The sequence below is a fragment of the Cibotium barometz genome, chromosome 30 (assembly GCF_041138505.1).
Source record: "Cibotium barometz isolate CiBa-2024 chromosome 30, ASM4113850v1, whole genome shotgun sequence".
NCBI classification, from domain to species: domain Eukaryota; kingdom Viridiplantae; phylum Streptophyta; class Polypodiopsida; order Cyatheales; family Cibotiaceae; genus Cibotium; species Cibotium barometz.
The window spans coordinates 1,839,481-1,862,500 of record NC_141075.1 but is presented as its reverse complement, the minus strand read 5'-3'; the positions used below and the strand labels follow the sequence as shown (position 1 = coordinate 1,862,500).

Genomic DNA, 23,020 nt, shown 5'->3' with positions numbered 1-23,020 from the left:
GACTATGTAGAGCGCGAGGGTGACAGAGGAGCACCGCTACCAGGGACATGGACTCCGCTGTTATTGTATGCTGATGATATTGTGCTGATCTCAGATTCTCCAGAGGGGATGCAGTGTCATTTGGATGCACTGCACACGTTTGCACAGGACAGTGGATTGTCTGTTAACGTTGGTAAAGCCAAGGTGATTTTGTTTAACACCACAGCACAGTGGGTTAGGAGGTCAGTACCCACCTTTACATATGGTCAGGAGACAGTGGAGTATACAGATGCATATGCTTACCTTGGTGTGGTTTTTAGTGGCTCACTATTTTCCTTGAGGAGAGCAGCGGAGACCAGATTGACCAGAGCTTCTGCAGCATTGGGGAGACTAGAGAGGATGTGTTCGCAGGTTCAGTTTCAAGAACCTCGAACAAAGCTCTCGCTCTTTGACACTTTGATCACTTCAGCCATGCTGTATGGAGTGGAAATATGGGAACCCTCAGTGGATCACCACAGCCGAGCTGGTAGCACTGATGGATGGAGATGTATGGAGAGGCCCTTGGTTTCTATGATTTCTCGGATGATTAGGGCCAAGGCCTCCGTACCACATGATATTATCCGTGCAGAGATGGCTGCCCCCCCCATTGGTAGTAGAGGCACTCACTCGATCAGTCTCCTTTATACATAGCACTTGGGCTCTCCCTAGAGACAGATATGCTCGCTTAGCCATGGAGTCTTCACGACAGTTGGCATCACAGGGAGACGGATCATGTTGGTATGCACAGATGACAGCTTGGTTCCAGCTGCATGGCTTTAGTATGGACAAGCTACCTCCATTTCAGTACTCCCTGGATGCACCCTCCCTCTCTCTCACACAGGCAGAGATTACCAAACTTATCACGCAGGACTTGACTCAACTCGACACTAGGAGGACATGGATACAGCCGACACACGAGCTTGGTACGAAGATGGCTTTCTATAGAGATCATCTTCTCCAACTCACGGAGGATGGGTTTGTGATTAGACCCAGCTACATGGATACTCATCTTTCTCATGGGCTACGGTGTGCTATTGGTCAGATGCGCACATCCTCACACCAGCTAGAGATTGAGACTGACAGATTCAGAGGAGTACCAGCTGAGGCCAGGATTTGTCAGTTGTGCCAGATGGAGCCACAGACAGAGTTACATTACATATGTCACTGTCCAATATATTATGAGATACGAGGCCGTTTTCACTGCCTGTTCAGAGAGGGTTTCGGACCACTTTCTAGAGTCATGAGATACCAGGATCAGAGATGCCTCGGATTATACTTGCTGGAGCTGCGTAGACATAGAGAGGGTCTCTTGAGAGGGAGGGGATCAGAGAGGGAGACACCTACAGAGGCAGATTACAGACTTCTTTTGACCACAGATTGAGCAGTCACGCCAACAGGCATTGCAGCTAGCCCCAGAGTATAGCCGCTGATTGATCGGGCTATAGAGCTAGGGCGGTCCAGTCGCCCCAAGATGAGAGGCCCATCTCGACACCGGCGGAGACTACAACAGAGGATCACGACCATACTAGCACGGCATGGGAGACGTCCAGTCAGAGTACTCACCATGGAGGACATTGAGGATATCCGCCATCGACCGATGAGAGACATCTTTGGATAGTGATGTATATGATGCTTACCTTTGTTGCTGGACTTTTCCTTCCCAGATGTTATCCATTAGGAGCTCCTAGTACCTTACTTTTCCTCATAGTTATTGTTTCAATTTCAGTTAGTTGTTTAGTTGTTTTAGCTTTTCTTACACAGACATTGTATCACATCCACCAATTGTTGTAACCTTTTTGGTCTCATAGGTCACTTTGGCCTTTTGAGGACATTAATATATCATTTCGTTTCTCTCTCTCTCATACATAACGTGCACAAGCATGCGCAAACAAAAGATGCAACAGCTTGAGCACAGATTTGAGCGCATGCAAGTAAAACAACACCTGGTCCTTGTCCACAACCACTGCGCGTACACCCTCAACAAAATCTTCTCTGATGGAAGTTCGCAAGGCCAAACGGTACTCTTGCTTCATAACACCTTCAATCTGCTCAACAAGAAATATTGTTAAGTGGTTTCATTGGTCAATGTCTCTTCTGCTGAAACTTGAAGGCGATGATAACTGTTAACAAAAGAGCTGGAAGCACTTGCCGTTCCTAACTCATTCTCGATATCGGAAGCTGCAGCAGAGATAGTGTGAAAGTGTCGTTGAGTAATGCAGAGACTGTGTGGGGAACCTTTTGCTAATCCAGACAAGGCCCCTTTGGCCCATTCTGCCACTGAAGAAATGAAGTTTAGCTTTCTTCTCAGAATCTATTTTAAAGGCAACTAAACAGTCTTGAAAGGCAGTATGGAATTCGTGGAAAATGGGAACTTTGTGGTTTAAAACTGCAACTGTGATTAAAACTTTTTGATGTAGTAACTGAAGAAAATTTGATATAATGCCACGCTCACCGTGACACAAACAAAACTGGAAAATAGAGAAAGGGGAGAGAGAGAGAGAACTGTGTAGGCAGAAAGGGTGAGAGAGTACAAAGCCAATGATTTTGCATGACTATGATTGATGTGATAAAAACTTCAATGACCACAATGCTTTTATAGGCTTATACAAGTGGCATAATCAGCAGATTCTCTCCTTCCTGAGCCTCCGTATAAGCTCCCCGGCTCTCAAGATCCACTCATCTCTTCCTGTCTCCACTCTAAGGCGGTGGGATGAAACCCATATCTGGCCAATCACAACCCACATCGCATGGGACATGTGAACACTCAGGTAGCCCAGCTGCTAGATGAATACATCCTCAGTAAGCGTGAGGAAATGTAGAAGTGCATCTTCGGTGAGGCTGAGGAGATCTAACCCCGATAATCCGGTTGGTGTCCTCATGACAAGCGGAGAAAAGGGGAGTCCAAACTGTACTGAAGGGATGGGAGGCGTCTATATAGCTCTCTGCACTCATCATCATACCACCGATTCTGGGGCATGCTCCCAGATCTATCTGTGTGTGCAATGTGTGTATGATGGGGGAAGCTGCGGGTGGCCGCCGTATGTAGTAGAGATGACAGCTGGGTGGTGAGTGTGTCTAGAGGTGACAGGGGATCCATCTAGAGTAGCCCGTCATATACATGATGCTCATATATGTCTGCCAAGTCATGGGTGAAGTAGAAAGTTGTATGCGATGCCTGTGTGGGCTGTGTGGGTGCTGGTGTGGAGCTCGCCAGTGACAGTAAGAGGTACGTGTGATCCGCACCAATAGGACACGGGGGGATGGTGAAAGATGTCACTGCATGTGTGGTCTCCATGGACCCCATGATGTAGTCCATTGTGCTACAGCCCCCCTGAATGTTAGTGCTCCTGAATCCTGCCACTGTCTCATCCCGTTATAAATAACGAGATGGTGTCACGCTCCCAGCTCAAGTAAGTGATGACCATATCTGGTGTTATCCTGCCCAATGTCCTCTGACATCCTGCAAGCTCCCGTGTCCTCCACCTCTAGTGTGTGCATCACCTCGGGGTGCTCGAAATCATAAATGTCACAATGTCGGCTCTATGTCCGTGCATTGAAGTCCCCCATAAGGAGGACTTCCCCCAGGTTGGAGTAGTGTATGATCTCCTCTGAAAGGGCTGCATATGGTGACTCTCCCAATGGCCCTGTGTCCTCCTCCTCCCCTCTAGTCTCCTCCTCTGCTGTCATGGCATATCTCGATCCTCTAGGAGAGAAGTAGCATAGAGCAATGTATAACACCCTGTCTACTGAGAGCTGCAGTCGAATCCACATGTATCTAGCCTCCTGGTCACGTGCTACCACCTGTAGGCGCTCCTGTAGCTCTCGCTTGAAGAGTACCGCTATACCTCCAGATCCTCTCGATGTGCTCTGCCGTGTGGTCCCCCTGTATGCAAACTCCCACTGATAGCCCTCTACTTTGGGTAGCCCCCTCTCTGGGCTCTGGTGCGTCTCTGTGAGTAGTATGATGTCCCGTCCCTCCATGACCTCCTCCATCCACCTAGGATGTGTCCAAATTGCTCCATTGCAGTTCCAAACTGCTGTGTATCTGTGAATCTAGATCCTCCATAGCCCATGTCCCAAAGGCCGCTTGGCACTAATCGGTGGCCTTGCCATCGATGATGACACGGCCATCACAATAGAATGCTCTCTTGCCCTCTTTCCGGGCCTGTAGGACTCTCGACATGCATGTTTTCATGTGTTCTATTTGCATCCTTGTAAGCTTTGTAAGCTCGTCATCCAAATAGATGGGATCTCTCTGTAATCCTCGTAGAATCACCCTCTTCCTCATGAAGGTGACCCTCTCCATCTCTCCTGCAAACTGTAGGATGAGGGCTCGCTTGCGTGTTGAGTCTTTCCCGGCTCTCCATGCTTTCGTGAAGGGGAGAGGGTCATCTTCCCTATAGCCGAGCTTCATGCATAGAAGCTATCCATCTTTCTCGGGAGTGGAGTCGGGTGTCTCGGCTATACTTGTGACTCGAATGTTCAGGCGGCGGGCATGCCTCATCTTCTCCTCCTCAATGGTGGTGTGAATGATTTGGTGTTCTTCCCTTTGAGTCTCCTCCCTTACTTCTTTACGGATGTTCTTCTTCACCACTTCAACCCATCCTGACTGCTTGGCTTCGAGTTTTCCTCCATGTCCTTTGTGATCTCCTTGGAGATCTCTTCTTTGATGGCCGTGAGAGTGTGGTCATTGATCTCCCCTTCTTCCTTCTCGGTGTTATTGACGGCTACCAGTTCCACTTTCAATGCACTCACCTCCTCCTTGAGGGCCATGATGTACCAGTGTAATTTGTTCTCCACCTCATTGAGGTTGGAATCGGATGTCTGCTTGTTCTCCTTGATTAGTGCCTTCATTGCCATCTCGAGGGCCTCGAGCTTCTCTTGGAGACTCAGAGCCATTCCTCGAGATTACTCTGCAGTGCTTCCCACAGGCAAGGAGTAGCGAGGGAGAGAAATGAAATGAAATGAAATGAAATGTTATATTAACGTCTTCAAAAGGCCAAAGTGACCTATGAGACCAAAGTTACAACCATGTGACATCTGATACACTGTCTGGAAAAGAAAAGAAAGAACTGAAGGTAAGTATCTAGCCCCACAATACATCAGTAGGGGGCATCCGGAAGCAGCAACTAGGGGGAGTGGGAAGCTAATGCTACTAGTCAAAATGGGGTACATGAGTACATGGATACATGAATACATGAATATGGGGGAGTACAAAAGTGACAGTGAGTACAACAGCATATGGCTGGAGTCGTAATCATCCTAGGAGCTCTAGCATGGGTCTCTGCCAGATGGCCTGGATATCTGCCATAGTGAGATGCCTGGTCGGACGAGCCCGATGCCTCGCAATGATGCTCTGAATCCTCCGGTGTAGGCACCGTCTCCGATGTGAGGATCCGCGAACCCTCGGGCGTCTAGATCTGCCCAACTGGATAGCTCTCTCAACTAGAGTCCCACGGGGTGCCCACTGCTAGGCTGTCGGCTGTGTGTCCTCTCGGGTAGTCCCTCTAAAGAAGTCAGTAATCTGTCTCTGTGTGGACTCCCTACCAGTCGGGCGTTTGCTCCTGATAATGGACTCTCTGAGCTTGCGGATCTCCACGAGATAAAAACCCAAGCATCGCTGATCACACAAGTCCATGACTCTAGCCAGTGGTCCAAATCCCTCTCTGAAAAGGCAATGGTAGCGCCCTCAAATCTCATAATATGATGTGCAGCGACAGATGTAGTGCTCCTCCGTCTCTGGCTCTATCCAACAAATCTAACAAATCCTGTCCCCTGGAGGTATGCCTCTAAATCTGCCTGTCTCTATCTCTAACTGATGTGAAGAGGTGCGGATCTGCCGAATGGCGCACCTCAATCCATGAGACAGATGGGTATCCATGTAGCTCGGTCTAAGTATAAAGCCATCCTCAGTGGTGCGGAGAAGATGGTCTCTATAGAAAGCCATCTTCGTCCCCAACTCCTGTGAGGGCTCTAGCCATGTCCTCCTAGTGTCCAACTGAATGAGGTCCTGTCTGATGACTCTACTAATCTCAAAATGTGTCAAGGTGAGAGAGGGTGCCTCCAGAGAGTACTGGAAGGGTGGAAGTCTGTCTAAACTGAACCCGTGGAGCTCAAACCAGGATGCTATCTACGCATACCAACATGAAGTGTCTCCCTCCATGGCTAGCTGATGAGAGGACTCTAAAGCAAGTCGTGCATACCGGCGTCGAGGAAGCTCCCAGGTGCTATGAATGAAGGACACTGATCTGGCAAGAGCCTCGACTACGATCGGTGGTGCTCCCATCTCGGCTCTAATAATCTCATGGGGTATAGAGGCCTTAGCCCGAACCATCCTGGAGATCATGGACACAAGTGGTCTCTCCATCGATCTACATCCATCGTATGTGCATCCTAATCGACTGTGACGATCTAGGCTAGGCCCCCAGATCTGTACTCCATATAGCATAGCCGATGTGACCAACGTGTCAAAAAGCCACAGCTTAGTGCGTGGCTCCTGAAACTGTACCTGTGAGCACATCCTCTCTAGACCTCCTAGTGCTGCATATCCTCTAGTCAATCTGGCCTCTGCTGCCCCCCTCATGGAAAATGTGGGCCCAGTGAACACCACTCCAAGATATGTGTATGAGTCAACATACTCCACTGTCTCCTGCCCATATGTGAAAATAGGCGCTGATCTCCAAACCCACTGGGCTGTAGTGTTAAACACCATAACCTTGGTCTTACCAAGGTTAACTGAGAGCCCACTGTCCTGTGCATAAGCATGTAAAGTATCCAAGTGCCTCTACATACCCTCTGGTGAGTCTCCTTTAAGCACAATATCATCAGCATATAAGAGCAGAGGTATCCAAGTGCCAGCCAACTGGCTCCTCTATCCCCTCGTGTCCCAATATAATCACAGATCTCATCAATGTATAGTCCAAATAGAGTCGGAGAGAGCGGGCTGCCCTGTTTCACCCCTATAGTGGAGTGTACTGGCTGGGAGAGACCCTCTGAAGTCCGCACCTGCCCAACTACTGTCTCATAAAGTGCCATAATACCCCAAATGAGCTCGCATGGAACCCCCAAGTCTTGCAGCCTGTGCATCAGTCTAGCTTTGGGCACTGTGTCAAAGGCCTTGCGGAAATCCACAAAGCCACAGTAGATCCTCCTCCCATGTGCTCTGCCATTCTCAATGATAGCCCTGAGGGTAAAGATATGATCCAAAGTAGAGAATCTCCTCTTGAAACCGACCTGTCCCTGAGCTCGGACCCCTTGTCTCTCTGCCCATCTGCTCAACTCCTGCTCAAGAATAGAGGCATATAGCTTGGCCAACGAGTGACCAATCATAATGGTGCGGTAGTTAGAGAGAGAGAGAGAGAGAGAGAGAGAGAGTTATGTTGCTGCCTTGGGGGCCTGAGGAAGGGTGAGTGGGATTAGGGAGGCAAAGGGACTAGCATGCGGGCAGGGTGCGCAGGTGCATGATGCGAAGAGACTAGCGCACAGGCCGGAAGCGAAGGGACTAGCGGGCGGGCAGGGTGCGTAGGTGCATGCGAAGCGGGGAGGTGCGGGTGCGAGCAGCAAGGCAGGGTCCGCAGGTGCATGAGGCGAAGGGACTAACTCACAGGCAAGGCAGACTAGCGGGCGGGCAGGGTGCGCAGGTGCGTGAGGCGAAGGAACTAGCGCACAGGCAGGAGGCGGTGGGATTAGGGAGGCAAAGGAACTAGCGGGCGGGCAGGGTGCGCAGGTGCATGAGGCGAAGGGACTAGCGCACAGCGGGAGGCGAAGGGACTAGCGGGCGGGCAAAGTGCGCAGGTGCATGCGAAGCGAATGGGAGGGCAAGTGAGATGAAGAAGAAGAAGAAGATATATTAACATCTTGCAAAAGACCCAAAGGGTCTATGAGACAAAAGGTGTATACAATGTGACCATAGAATCTCATAATGGAAAAACAAAGACAACATAACGAAAAAAACTAACACTCATCCCTAGATAAATGTAGATATGTATGGATCATCATCGTCTTCTTTATCATGGAGGATCACCATCCTCGTCATCATGGATACAAAGTGGGTGTAGAGCATACAGGGGTGTGAGTGTAAAGAGGGAACTATCCATCGATGTGTGGTAGGGGTCCATAAAGGATGTCCAACATCGACGAGGGGATGAGGAGTGCCCCTAGATTTGTAGGGCTAGAGAGAGAGAGACAGAAAGAAAGAAAGAAAGCTGTATTAACGTCTTCAAAATGCCAAAATGACCTATGAGACCAAAAGGTTACATCATATCCATGTGGTACATTATCCTGGGTACAAAATAGTAATAAAGAAAGATAACAAAAATCTAGAACTTTAAAATCTGATCTAGGTACATGAGTACAGAGCTCTCATATCAACCTAATACATCCCTCATGGGCCGCTGTGACATGGTGCTCAAGGTGGTAAGACTAAGCTGGCGTGAGGTCCTGCGAGATGATGGCCCGGATCTTCCTGTGGTGGCGTGGCCGTGGGCGAGGGCCATGGGGTCTGGGGCGTCAAGCTCTGCATAACTCACTGGCTCTGTCGAGTGTCACACCTCTCAGCCGAGCTCCTACACTAGCCTGTGGTCTGGGTATGATGGGTGGGTTGGCCCTCGGAGCACTGGTATGGAAGAAGTCGATGAGAGCTCTCTGTGCTAGTCCTCCAACAAGTACAGCTGATCTGGATCTCACTAAGGACTCCCTGTGTCTACGGAGCTCTAGAAGAAGTCCCAGGCATCTCTGATCCGGGAAGTCCATGATCCTGGAAAGTGGTCCGAACCCAGCTCTAGAGAGGCAGTGGAACCTCCCCGAATCTCATAGTATACAGGGCATCGGCATATGTAATGGTCCTCTGTCTCGGGCTCTATGTGACAAAGCTGGCATATCCTGTCCTCTGGTGTGGCTGCCCTAGGCCCATATCTGGTAGTCTCCACTCTCAGAGCTGGTGGGACAAGGTGCGGATCTGGCCGATCGTATGTCCATGTAGCGTGGACGGATGATGAACCCATCCTCTGTCAGGCATAGGAGGTGATCTCTGTAGAAGGCCATCTTCGTCCCCAATGGACGACTAGGTGAACTCCATGTCCTCTGAGTATCCAGTCTGACAATGTCCTTCCTGATAACCGTGTTCCGCTCTGTGCGGCTGAGAGCAAATGACGGGGCCTTCATGCTGTACTGGAAGGGGGGAAGTGCCTCCATCTGCATACTCTGCATGCGGCATGCCAAACCAAGGGCCTACCTGTGCATACCAGCACTTTGTATCTCCCTCAAGTGTCAACTGTCTCGAGGACTCCAAGGCTAGCCAGGGGTATCTATCAAGTGGAAACTCCCATAGCCTATGGCAATATGTCACTGTCTGGAATAGAGCCTCTGTCACTATCGGTGCAGCCCCCATCTCTGCCTGCACAATCTCATGTGGCACTGATGGTTTACTCCTAATCATGCGTGAGATCATCACCACTAGGGGCCTCTCCGTCGGGTTCCACCCATCATATACCTCCTTTGTATCTGTCTCGGCCGGCTCTCTCTTGTCTCCTCCTGTGGTATAAGCTAGGACCCCAGATGGGGGCACCATATAGTATTGCAGGTGTAACTAGAGTATCAAATAGCCAAAGCTTCGCCCTCGGCTCCTGAAACTAGCGAGCCAAGGGCTGCATATCCCCTCGTCAATCTAGCGTCGGCCGCCTTCCGCATCGAGAACTGAGGTCCAGCAAAAGTGATCCCAAGGTATACATATGAGGTAACATACTCCACAGGCTCTCCACTGTATGTAAACTGTACTGCAGATCTACTTATCCACTATGAGGAGGTGTTAAAGATCATGACCTTGGTTCTTCCAAGGTTCACAGTAAGGTCCCGGTCCTTGCAAAAGGCCCGTAATGCATCCAAATGCCTCTGCAGCCCCTCTGGTGAATCAGAAATAAGAACAATATCATCTTCATACAAGAGGATCAGTATCAGGACTCCTGCCGAATGTGCTCCTGGTCCTCCCTGTCTGTCTATGTAGTCCGAGATCTCGTCAATGTATAGACCAAATAGAGTAGGAGACAAGGGGCAGCCCTGCTTCACCCCGATAGTGCTGTGTATGATCTCTGAGTCACTTCCTGGAGCCCGTACTCTGCCTGTGACTAACTCATAGAGTGTAATGATCCCGCACAGCATCTCTGCTGGCACTCCCATATCCTACAGTCTCCTCATCAGTCTGGCCCGTGGGACAGTATCAAAAGCTTTGCGGAAATCCACAAAGCAGCAGTATATCCATTGCCCGTGAGCTCTCCCCTCCTCAATGATCCCCAGTAGTGTAAAGATATGATCTAGTGTCGAGTGCCCTCTCCTGAAGCCTGCCTGCCCCGGTGCTCTGAGTCTCTGCTCCTTGGACCATCTACTAAGCTCATGCTCCAAAATCGAACCATAAATCTTGGCCAAGGTGTGACCAATCATGATAGTCCTATAGTTGTTGGGGTCCATGGGGGCACCTGCTTTCAAGATAGGTACAATAGTATTCGATGACCAGCTGACAGGGAAGCCCTCACATAAAGCCCTGTTAAACATGTGAACCAGTAAAGGGGCTAGCGTGTCCCTAGCATGGGAGAAATGCTCGGTGAGGAGTCCAACATGATCCTGTGCTCTCCCAGTCTGCATCCTGTCAATATCATCTCTCACCATGCTGAGGTGAAAGAAGGAAGAGTGGGGGGGACGAGGTTTGGGTGGATGGGGGAGAGATGGCTGCTCGGGGACACGGTAGAGAGAGGTGGCATAGGTGTGCCAGGTGGTGGGTGAAGTAATCAGAGTTGGAAGGCGATGATCCTGGAAGATCCTCCAGGTCCTCGTGGCCTAGGGTGCCTGGTCTTGCAAGCTCGGTGGCTCTCTCTAGTCAGCTCTCGGGGCTTTGATGTGGAAGAAATAAGTGAGTGACCTCTGTACTGGTCCACGGACTGCTTCTCCTGGCCTGGTCTGTAGTAGAGACACCCTGTTTTCCGTAGCTCCAAGAGAAAGAGCCCTAAACATCTCTCGTCTGAGAAGTCCATGATCCTAGAGAGTGGCCCAAATCCCTCGTGAAGGGGGCAGGGAAATCTCCCCCTGATCTCATAATATACTGGACATCTGCATATGTAATGCTCCTCCGTCTCTGCCTCTATGTAGCACAACTGCCAGGTGCCATCCTCTAGGGCTATCCTCACTGGGCCATATCTGGTTGTCTCAACCTCAACCGAAGGGAGTAAGTGCAGATCTGACCAATGGCGCATTTGACTCCGAATGGTAAGTGAGTATCCATATATCTCGGGCATATGATAAATCCACCCTCGGTCAAGCAGAGGAGATGATCTCTGTAGAAAGCCATCTTCGTCCCCAAAGGCTGTGTAGGTGAGCTCCATGTCCTCTGAGTATCTAGTCTGACAATAGCCTTCCTAATGACCTTATTCAGCTCTGTGCAGCTGAGGTCGAAGGAGGGGGCCTCTATGCTGTACTGACAAGGAGGGAGTGCATCCATCTCTATCCCATGTAGTCCAAGCCAAGTACTCGCCTGTGTGTACCAGCACCGTGTCACCATCTCGTGCCAGTCCTCTCAAGGACTCTGGCGCCAATCGGGGATATTTATGATGTGAAAGCTCCCATAGTCTCTGTATGTATGTCACTGTCTGGAATAAGGCTCTGTGACTACAGGTGCTGCCCCCATCTCCGCCCATACAATCTCATGTGGCACAGAAGGCTTACTCCTAATCGTCCAAGAGATCCTCATAACCAAAGGCCTCTCCAGTGGCTTCCAGCCATCATAGAACTCTGCTGTATCAGTATGTGTCCGCTCTCGTCTGTCTCCTCCTGTGGTATAGGCTTCGGCCCCCAAATAGCAGCTCCATAGAGTAGTGTGGGAGATTGTCAAAAAGCCATAGCTTCGTCCTCGGCTCCTGGAACTGTACCTGTGAGCACATCCTCTCTAAAGATCCCAATCTTGTGTATCCTCGTGTGTCAATCTAGCCTCAGCTGCTCCTCTCATGGAAAAAATAGGTCCTGTGAAAGTGATCCCTGGATGTGACATGCTCCAGAGTCTCTTCCCTGTATGTGAACTGAGCCGCCGATCTACTAATCCACTGCGTGGAAGTATTAAAGATCATCACCTTGGTTTTACCAAGGTTCACAGTGAGCTCTTGACCATCGCAAAAAGTCTGTAATGCCTCTAGGTGTCTCTGCATACCCTCGGCTGCATCAGAGATGAGGACAATATCATCTGCATAAAGTAAGAGTGGTATCAAAACTCCAGCCAACCGTGCTCCTGGCCCTCCCGTCTGTTGATGAAGTCAGAGATGAAGTCAAAGAGGGGGAGGGGGGGGGGGGGGGGGAGGGCACCGTGAAGGCTATTAATAGTTCACATGTATATATATCTCTTTGCTAGTATGATGGTGCAACGATTTTTTAGTGCCTCTCCAATGGGATCTATGAACTCATGTAAGAGACCAAGTGTGCTGCCCTTCTTGTTTGGAATGCGAAGTAGACTGTATGCTGAGTCGCCTTGACAAGTGCCTCAGCCTCCTTCCACGAACTCTCTTTGCATTACAATGCGCAGAAAAGCACGTGCCTTGGTGTTTCTCGGTCCTCCCATGCTATGCATTCTTGCAAGGAAGACAATCATGTGGAGTCATCCGTGGTGGACTTTCACAACCCTCTGAACCACAATGAATATGTATGCAAACTTGGTCATTGAAGGCGTTAGCAACTCTAGATCATTGTGGTCCCGATACATAGCTAGGACATTTGGCCTCTATGCAACAAACTTTGCCATGCAGCAAGATGTACTAAATATCTCGGCAATCCACTCAATTTTCACGACACCGTGCCCCGAGTCTAGGGGGCCCTTGGCAGCGAAGTACCAAACGGATCTTCATAGAGATGCGGGCCCGCGGACTTAACCCAGCTTCTGAGGACAGATTTGCAGCCAATTCACTCCGAACTTGCGATCACCTCAGGCCGGCCCTTAGGTAGCTAGCTCTAGTAGCCTTAGAGGAGCGTCTTCCGCAACCATTAATCTGATCCATTTCCCCAGTGCCCAAATGTTGGGGGCCCGACCTCATGTATCATGGGGCGCATTGAGCATAGGACCTACCAGGTCCCTTGAAGATTGGCTTGCACACAGACAGTTACCCCCAAAGGTTCAGGAGAGAGGCGATGGAGGAATCCGCGATAGAGACAGGCTCAGCACCGACATCGACTCTGCTATTCCTCAGGAGTGGCTGACACCTATCCAAGACCCGACCACCCCCATTGTGGCTAGGCGTGTTTACTAGGCATGATACTCTATTAGCAATCCATGGAGTGGATGAGGGCAGTGGTTTGCTCACTTTTTATATTGGTCCCCATGGCAGATTAGAGAGATCGAGCCCCCCTTATAGAATTTCAGCAGCTGCACCTTACATAGGGTGACGGTGATTGGATTTCAAGCACGTGAGTGGCACAGACCCCCCCGCCGGCCAAGGTGGCCAGGGAGAGATTCTAGCGGCTCTGGATATGGGAGAGTCAACCTCTCACACGCCTCTAGTGGGACTCGGGAGAGTGGACTTGGCGTGATCCTGCTGATCGGGAGGAGACTCTGGATGCCCCCTTTTTTGCATACACAGCGCGGTTAAGCCACATGGTTCAAATGCTAGAGATTGATGGCACCTCGGCAACAGCAATACATTGGCAGTCACAAGGCCTCTGCCAACGTTTCCTCTCAGATTTTTGGAAGACGCTCTGCGACAATTTTCGGCCTCAAAAGATCACCCTCTTTCTTTGGTTGATGGCACACAGGAGCTTGGTGGTTGGCACGTGGTTGGCCATTGGAGATCGACCAAGGACTTGCCCGAGGTGTGGCCACCCTCGGAAGTCTCACCAACATTGTCTTCGAGATTGCCCGAAGGCTCAGCAGGTTTGGTAGAGGATTCTCCGCATCTTCACGATGGACAGGGCCTCGACCCGGATCATTGCATGGGGCACTGTCGCTTGGGCCACAGAGGCTGAAGTTGTCAAGGCTTATGAGGAGGATGGTGGGGGGCTAGCCCTTCAGGTCTCTGACCTCCACATTTCGGTAGTACGAGTCACAACCCCATCGATTGACCACTGGAGACTGGGCTCATGCCAGAGATGGGAGATTTGCAGTGGCATTGCAACCCGGCACATATGGCGAGCTAGATGCAAGGAAGCCATCGAGGGTATCCACATTCCATCAGGAGCATTTGGCTCGACATCATCCATATTTCTGCATCCCGGCCATGTGACGGCGGTCCTCTAGATCATGTGAAAGGTCCCTACGTTCGAGCTTCGAAGTAAACAGGCCCAAGATCCGGCACCATACGTAATGCACCTTCGAGCAGTCCCAAATGCAACGCGAGACTCATGGGAAGGGGGGAGGTTCTCCAAAAGTCAAAAACGCCACAAGTGGCCTTAAGAGGGGAGGGGTCAACATTGTGCTCATGGAAGCTGACTACCTGCATGTTATTTGGGGCATGGCAGTCCTCCTCGGATGAGATCCTTGTGCACTATAGACGGCTATGTCTGCCAATCTTGAAATCCAGCACTCCTCGGCAGCCTAACACAAACAAGCTCACAGCATCTCCCCCCTCTCCTCTCCGATATCAAGAAGTGCATGTGCTACGAGAAGCATGGTGAAGCGTGGGCCACTAAAAGTGACACCAAGGTAGACATAGGATGAGATAATCTCCACAGGATCCACTCTATATGTGAAGCTCAATCTCGATGTGAAGGGGTGGGAGGTATTGAAGACCATTAACTTGGTTTTACCAAGGTTAACAGTGAGGTCCTGTTGCATGCAAGAGTCCTGTAAGGCATCCAAATATCTCTGGCTGAATGTGAAAGGAGGACGATGTCATCTACTGTTCTACATAAGGCAGTAGGGGATCAATATGCCTGCTAGTGTGGGACCAGCCCTGCCTAATCTGTCAATCAAGCTGGAGATCTCGTCAATTTAGAGGCGAAAAAGAATGGGTGATAGAGGGCAGCCTTGTCTATTTCACCCCAATAGTGCTGGAAATCTCCTACGATTACCTCCTGGGGCTCTCACTCGTCCGGTGACAGACTCATCCAGGGCGACGATGCTCCAAACCATGACAGATGGGACTCCTATCTCCTGTGGCAGCTGTAGGAGGCAGACTCGCGATACAGTATCAAAATCTTTGCGGAAATCCACAAAGCAGCAGTAAATCCTTTGATGTCGGGCTCTCCTCTCCTTGATGATGGCATAGAGGGTGAAGATGTGGTCAAGGGTAGAGTATCTCCTTTGAAAGCCTACTTGCCTTGAAGCTTTGCATCCCTATCTCTCTGCAAATGAACTGAGCTCGGCCTCTAGCACCAAAGAGTTTGGCCAATGTGTGGCCAATCGTGATTGTCCTCTAATTGATTAGGATCAAGTGCATCTCCAGCTTTGAGGATGGAGGTGATGGTGCTAGCGGACCAAGAGGGTGGAAATCCTTCACAAATGGCTCTATTGAACATGTAGGCTAGTAGGGGCGCCAGGGTATCATTGGCATGTGAGATGTACTCGACAGTGAGTCCCATGTGATCCTTAGCCCGCCCATTATGTAGTCTACGGATGGCCTTGAGAATCATGCCCTTTGTGAAGAAGGGGGAGGTGGTGGGGTGGGGATCTGGTGGTGGGGGGAAAGATGGCTGATGGGGGATATGATACGGAGTGTGCATAGGAGTGCCATGTGTCCGGGCAGGTAGGTGCTGAGAAATCTGTTGCAGTTGGCGCTTCATGATTTGCCCAGTCCGTACCTCATGCTTAAGATGGGAGCTTGTGGCTCGGCATTCGTCATGATGCGAAATGCGAACAGTTCTGGGGCATAGAGCTGCAAGGTGGCTTGGTGGTAGTAGACCGCCGTGTGCAGATGGAAGAAGTGGCATATGTGTGGAGAGAGGTGGTGAGTTGTGATGTGAGGGCGGGTAGGGGGATAGTAGGATCCATATCTTGAAGTTGGCGGTAGATGCGGTCGGAGTAAAGAGAGAGAGAGAGAGAGAGAGAGAGAGAGAGAGAGCAGTAAAAGGGAAACTCCAAACACACATAAGGAAGCAACCCGTGAAATCCCACATGAACAACAGGGGTCAAGTGCAAGCACAACATGCAACTATGCTTCTAAACCTTCAAGATATCTCTAGAGGAAGAAATTTGTTTCAGATGCAGTAATTCCTATTGGTTTAACTTTCTCACTTAGAGCTCATCCACTCTATCAAAGGAAGTTCACCTATTGTTAATCAGTTTTCACATTGTATTCTAACTAGCAAACATTTGGATCACCGTTACCATCATGTATCAAATAGCCTTTGTGGAATGACATCCCTGCTTATGTTGTCAATCTCAAGTACATGGTGATAATGACATATGAGCACTAGCATGTATGTGAACAAGCAAGTTAGAGTTTCCGTACCTTTTTAGAAATGATAGGCAACTCAGTTGGGATGAGAGAGTATCGGAACTGATTGCAGAGATTTTTTGCTATTGCAACATGATATCAATAAAAAAAGTGTTGCTATCACTTCAAGTTACTCTAATTGCAAATACTTCAAAAAAAATGGTTGTTGGAAAATTATCTTTGGGCTAGATTACAACAGGGATGAGGATCCAGGGATGGAGATAAAACATTATGTGCACACTCGGGAAAGGAGGGTGGTTGTCCCACAGTTGACTTCTCCTGGCACATAACCGTAATAAGCATCTTGCAACATAAAGCAGATATAGAGACAGGCACTTGGGAAGCTCTTCTGAAAAAGTTCAATGAAAAACTGATCCATTTTCAGGAAGCTTAAGCTTTCATGCGCATACCAAGTCATAGGATGGCTTTCCATTTGCAAGTGAACCTCCAATTGACCATGTCTATAAATGAAAGAAAGGGCCCAACATATTCAAATATTTACTACCTCTGTCCCTCGAGCCCACACATCTTCCCTCTCCGCCATCGCTTATGCGAAGTGGGGAGGCACTAAAGAAAAGAATGCAAAAGCAAGTTGTTATAGAGGCCACCTTTGAATTGACAAAGTTATTTGCTCAATGTGCTTTATCATTTCACATTATGCATATAACGCCCCCCGAGAGCTACTAACAACATTGGGTATGAGTGGGAGGGCCAATCTTTTGAGTCCCTGTGCACAATAGGCTTGAGTAGGAAGAAAGAGAATGTGGAGCTTGAGATAGAGCCTTTGAAGACAACGTGGCAAAAATATGGATACGCATTATTGTGTGATGGCTAAACAGACACAAGGGAAAGACATGCGTGTAACATGTTGGTGTCCCCGTGTAAGGACACAATCTTTGTGTGATGGTACATCCAGGCTTAGGGTTTTGCAGAGAGCAAGCTATGGCCGGTGAAGGCGCTCCATGTCTGGAAGGAAAGATAGAGAGAGAAGAGAGAAAATGTAACGGTGCTCTAGAAAGAGATGATTATACGACTCAATGTAGATTGATTTGATTGATATTTTTGAAGTATACCAAGTACATGCTTTTATAGGTTGCAAACCTTATCTTTTGACTCACTATTCTACGAGCGAGCGCGAGGGTCTTATGCTTCTGATCACTCGTTTCAGGATCTCCACTACTACGGCCATGGTGGCTCAGATGGCCCCCTAGACCCCACAAACACACAGGGATCAGCGGTGGGAGCTGCGTACTGAGGCCATCGAGGGCATAGTCACCCCACCACCAGCAGGGACGATTGACTCCATCTACATACACCTCATGCACACCTTTTGAAGGCACCTGAGACACCTCACAGGTGATTCAGAGAGCGTGCAGCAGTGTCATGCGACCTTCCTTGGTACTTGGAGCCCCCGGAACCTTCCTCGTATGTTTAACCAAAGCCCTCTGCAAAAGTGTACAATAAAGTCAAGTATACCTTAATCTACATTAGCCTATCGTACCTGTACACCTCTACATCATGTGATGCTGATGGCAGTTGGCAGTTACAAAATTATGCCAGCATGTCAAAACCTATCACTGACAGAACTTTCTTGGAATTATTCAGTCCCAGACTGGTTACATGTACCTTGTCTGCTAGAACGATCTTCAATGGGCCTCTACTTGCACCAAAAAACAAATAAATCACTGAAGACTGGATGGCAAGGAGTCATATGACCTAGATTTTGATGCTCCATAACATGTTACCTGCAGCATCAGACGAAGTTTCTTCTTTTCTCAGGGCTGCTATAGAATCCATCACCGACTTGCCACCTCCAAAGCAGGAAACAATTGAAGGTAGTAGCTTCTTCAAGAAAGCTTCTGATTCTGGTTCTTCAGAAAACTGTGAAAGCACGGACTGCACAGCTTCATCTGCATTATGTGAACTTCAAATGACAAACCACAGATAAGAACAGAGACAATGGAAAAAAGAAGTCCATGAACTTTGCATTCGGCAAGTTTTCTGACAAGACTGATAGTGTAGTTGGAACGAGTTTCAAACTTACAAATCTTGATGAAGCAAAGCCTCTTTCAACAATGCCAATTTTCCTGATGGCACATAATGTGTTCCAATGCCCGCATAGAGAGCATCAGCAGGATTGTTGATTCTAGTGCCAGTCAATGCAAGGTAAGCACCTGCAGCACTCAACCAAAAAAAAAAAACTCCACAAAATCAACTTTTTCTACTAGCATTAATAAGCTCAAGAAAGGCTAGTAACTGAAGCTCCAGCTTGTACACCTCCGTTCAAAATTTGAAAAGTAATTAATCATGAGGTCGTTTACATATATCAACCCATATACTTAATAAAAAACCACCCAATTTACCAAAGTTAACCAAGATGCCTACTGCATCTTTTCCTAGAATGTCAATTCTTGCACTAAGGGAAATGATTTTGGTTGAAATGATTGACATTCAAACCAAATTGTCAAATCGTCTGGAGTCAAAATGAGACAACATACTCCAAAAGACATGAAAATTTCAACATTCCTGGAAGCAATATGCCAGGGCATTGTAGCCATGCAAGTACAGATACATCTAATCTCTTAATGACGTCAGGCATCTCTTACATCCATTGGTATCTCCATACTTAGCCGGCTAAGGCAAGGCGTCCCCTCACACCTGAGCTACTTACACTACTCGAATGAAGACCATATTTGATTCTTCAGATACTCTCTGTGATCTCTTTTTATCAGCATACTGCTTTTGCCTATCCTGGGTAGCCTTAATATCTTTACGGATTGATTGCATTTGCTGGTCCATGTCATCAAGCATTTATCTGGACATCTTGACACTGATGATCAATGGGTCGGACCAAGTCAATGGTGTAAGGCAATCTTGTCCATACAGAGCTTTGAAAGGTCTCATCCCGATGCTTCGATGATAAGAAGCATTGTGAGCAAACTCAACCAGCAGGTGCAAATGGCTTAACCACTTCTTGGGTTCCCTACCACAGCATGACCAAAGGATATCTTGAAAAGTTTTCAGTAATAGCGATAAGACTTGCAATAGCAATGCTAGAGTTCATAAAATCTTCTACAAGAGAGCAGTTGAAGTCAACACACTACAGTAATCAGGGCAATGCACGATTTAAGAATTCCATCAACATTAACTAATCCCTTTTGTACCCTTAGCAGCTTTTGACTTCGCAATTCATACTCTAGCTCTTGTAGCATCGTGGAAGCTTTCTCCTGTTGCTATTTCTTGTGAAGAACCATGGCATCGAAAAACTTCAATCGAGAGATGGCTAGAGCATTGTCTCTAAATTATCCCTATGACAAAAAATCACACCAAGGAGGTAGGCGGTACTTTTTGGGTTTTCTTAAAGCCTTTATACATGCAGATGGAATACATTTTAGGCGAGAGGATGATGGGTGTGCAAGTAAGAGTGAAAAAGAGGTTGGCATGGTCAGCTTCAAAGGGGGTTGGCGGGATGGAAAAGTCGCGGAGAAGGTGTGCCAAAGCCTCTGATAAGCTATAGCCGCTCCATCTTGGTCCTTCAGGACAATCCTGAAAATTTGTCGGAGGTGGGGTCTAAAAGGGACAGCTACGCCTCCCCAGACACGTACTACTCCTGATGTGCGGGCATAGTCACAGGGGGTGGAACCTTGTGACGCGGGGTCGCAGCAACAGCGGGGACAGACAGGGACGGACGGACGTCCCCCCTGGAGGCGTCCCTCAAAAGGGATGGGGGGACGGGGATGGCTATGGCTGGAGACGCTCTGTGGGGTGGCCCTGTGGGGGACGGCAGAGAAATAAAGAAAGAAAGAAAGATTTTATTAACATCTTCCAAAAGACCGAACTCGGTCTATGAGACAAATCAGTGTACCTGTGTGGGGTATCCTCTGGCATCCCAACAAAATGAAAAAGTACTGAACTAAAAAGCTGAATATGGGTGTGCAATAAGTACAATGAGTGAGGAAGGTGATGAAGCTCTACTACTAGGAGAATGCAAAGCTATATGCATGGAGTATACAATCATGATATGCAACCTAGCTAGCTCCATCCGGTACCATACTGGGGGTATAGAATGGTATACATCAATGAAGGGGGTGTCCACAGCTCCCAGAAGAACATGCCTGGGTCTGCTCTAAAGCGAGCCAGTCGCTCCTTACCCTCTCTGTGAAACTGAGCTCTGATCTCTGTCATCTCTCTCTGGTATAGGCGTGGTGTCTGAAAGCCAGGTGTCCTCTGTCTCCTACGGGCTCTGAGTGTCTCTGCTCTCTGGAGAGTAATTCCCTGCTGTGTAGGGGCTGGGAGTGGGGTGGGTCTCTGAAAAAATGTAGTATGACCAATGTGTGACCTGTGCATACCATGATCCTCTGTCTCCTGCCTCAGCCAGCTGTCTAGATGCCTCAAAAGCTCTGTATGACAATCTGTCCTGTGGCATCTCTTTGAATCTATCTAGCAAGCATATAGTCTGGAATATGGCCTCTACCATCATAGGAGGCGCAGCAAACTCTGCTCGGATAATGTCATGAGGTACTGACGGTTTGCTGCGTATCATGCGTGCCATCATGAGGGCGTGTGCTCTCTATCTGTGTCCACCAATGGGTAGCAAGTCCTGGCGCCCATACCGCTGCTCCATACATCAGTGCCGGTGTCACTAATGTGTCAAATAGCCACCCCTTCGTCCGGGGCTCCTGAAAATGCACCTGGTGGCACTGTCTCTCTAGCCTAGCCAATGCTGCATATCCCCGTATCAATCTGGCTCCTGAACCCATGGTGAAGCGCGTGGCTGCTGCAAAGAAGGTAACCCCTAGGTACACGTATGATGTCACCACCTCCACCTGGCGTCCTGCGAGAGTGAATGTGAGCTGACGCCTGCCCTGTCTCGATGTATGAAAGACCATAACCTTGGTTTTCCCAAGGTTCACAGTAAGACCCCTCTGTGTGCAGAAATCATCGAGTGCATGTAGATGCTGCTATAGACCTCCTGGAGACTCAGACACTAATACAATATCATCAGCAGCTAGATCAACTCCATCTCCCCCTCCCCGTGTAATGAAGTTAGCCACCTCATCACTGTATAACCCAAATAGCGTGGGGGAAAGTGGGCATCCTTGCTTCACACCAATGGTGCTAGCAATAGTCTCGGACATACCTCCTGGGCCTCTGAGTCGCCCAAAAACCTGCTCATATAATGCATAGATGCCCCATGTCATATCTGCTGGTATGCAAGGAGACTGCAGGCGCTGAAAGAGCCTCTCTCGTGGTACTGTGTCAAATGCCTTGCCGAAATCCACAAAGCAGCAATAGAGCTTTCTCTTCCTCACTCTGGCCTGATAAATCATACATCTCAAAGTGAATACATGGTCAGTGGTAGAGAAAGCTCTCCTGAAGCCTGCCTGCCCCGATGAGCGTAAACCTGCTCGCTCAGCATATAAGCTGAGCTCTTGCTCCGACACTACACCATAGAGCTTGGCCAACACGTGGCCAACTATAACCGTCCTGTAGTTGCTCAGATCGAGCATCCCTGTTTTGTGGATCGGCACAATGGTGTGCATCGTCCACTCCGCATGCAAACCCTCTGCTAGTGCCCTGTTAAACAGTAGTGCAAGAAAAGGAGCCAAAGAATCTACTGTATATATGAGATGCTCACCCTGTAGGCCCATATGGTCAGCGGCCCATCCATGCTGTAGGCGGCGGATAGCTTCCTTTACCATCGAGTGGGTAAAGAAGCTAGCTGTGGTAGGTCGAGGCTCCTGTGGCTGAGGTATAGGTGGCTGTTGTGGAGCGTGGTATAGGCCCTCTGCATATGTGTGCCATGTCTGTGGGTCTGCAATGGGTGTCGGTGTCCGGGGCTCTCTGAAGTGCCACCATGAGATAGGGCTATCTCTACTCATGAAGAAATGGAAGATCTCTAGCTCTTGTATCTCTGCGAAGGCCCGCCTTTTGCGGCGAGTAAGTCTCCTCATCTCTCCTCGACTCCTGCTCTGTGATGGCTCCCAAGGCTCTCTGTATGCGGAGCCGTGAGTATAGGGCTCTGCACTTGTCATCATACCATCTGTTATGGGGCATAGTCCCAGATCTCGCAGGCTCTCCTGAGTGGACACAATGTGGGAAGCTCTGTAATGCAGCCGTGTGAAGGAGTGATGCCAGCTGGCTGTAATGGTATCCATAGGTGCCGGGGGTTCCATGAGTAGGAGCCCATCCTCTACTCTGCCAGTGTATATGTTTGCCATGTCATGTGTGAAGTAGATGGTAGTGTGTGGCGTCGGTATGTGGGGGGCTGGTGATACTGGTGATCCAGCTAGTGAAAATGCCAAGTATGTATGATCTGCCCCAATAGGACGAGGTGGGGTGGAGAATGAGGTGACAAGCTGTGATGCCTCCAAAGACCCCATAATGTAGTCCACCACCGTGCCTCCGGTCCGTGTATGACCCCCATGTGGGAAGCATGTCAGCCCTCTTGATCCCGGCCACTGTAGCATCCCGTTATAAATAACGAGACAATGCCTGGCTCCCAACTCTAGTAAGTGGTCCCCATAATGTCCTCTGTCTAGTCTAGTGTTCTCTGATGCCCGACTAGCCCCTATCTCCTCTGGATCCATAGGGTGGAGGATCTCCAT

The 23,020-nt window shown here is 49.1% G+C and overlaps 1 protein-coding gene and 1 pseudogene across 3 annotated transcripts in view; one reads left to right on the top strand and one right to left on the bottom strand.

Moving 5' to 3' along the window:
- Nucleotides 1–23,020, bottom strand: part of LOC147621072 (3-hydroxyisobutyryl-CoA hydrolase-like protein 3, mitochondrial) — a 76,014-nt gene that overhangs the window by 26,011 nt on the left and 26,983 nt on the right. For all 3 annotated transcript variants that reach the window (XM_086823768.1, XM_086823769.1, XM_086823770.1), the window contains 4 exons: nt 18,457–18,586; nt 18,158–18,336; nt 2,168–2,295; nt 1,962–2,063 (listed from right to left, as the gene is read on the bottom strand). In XM_086823768.1, coding sequence (XP_086679894.1) covers nt 1,962–2,063; nt 2,168–2,295; nt 18,158–18,336; nt 18,457–18,586 — 539 coding nt within the window. The remainder of the gene's footprint in view (nt 1–1,961; nt 2,064–2,167; nt 2,296–18,157; nt 18,337–18,456; nt 18,587–23,020) is intronic.
- LOC147621073 (uncharacterized) lies at nt 477–1,754 on the top strand (annotated as a pseudogene).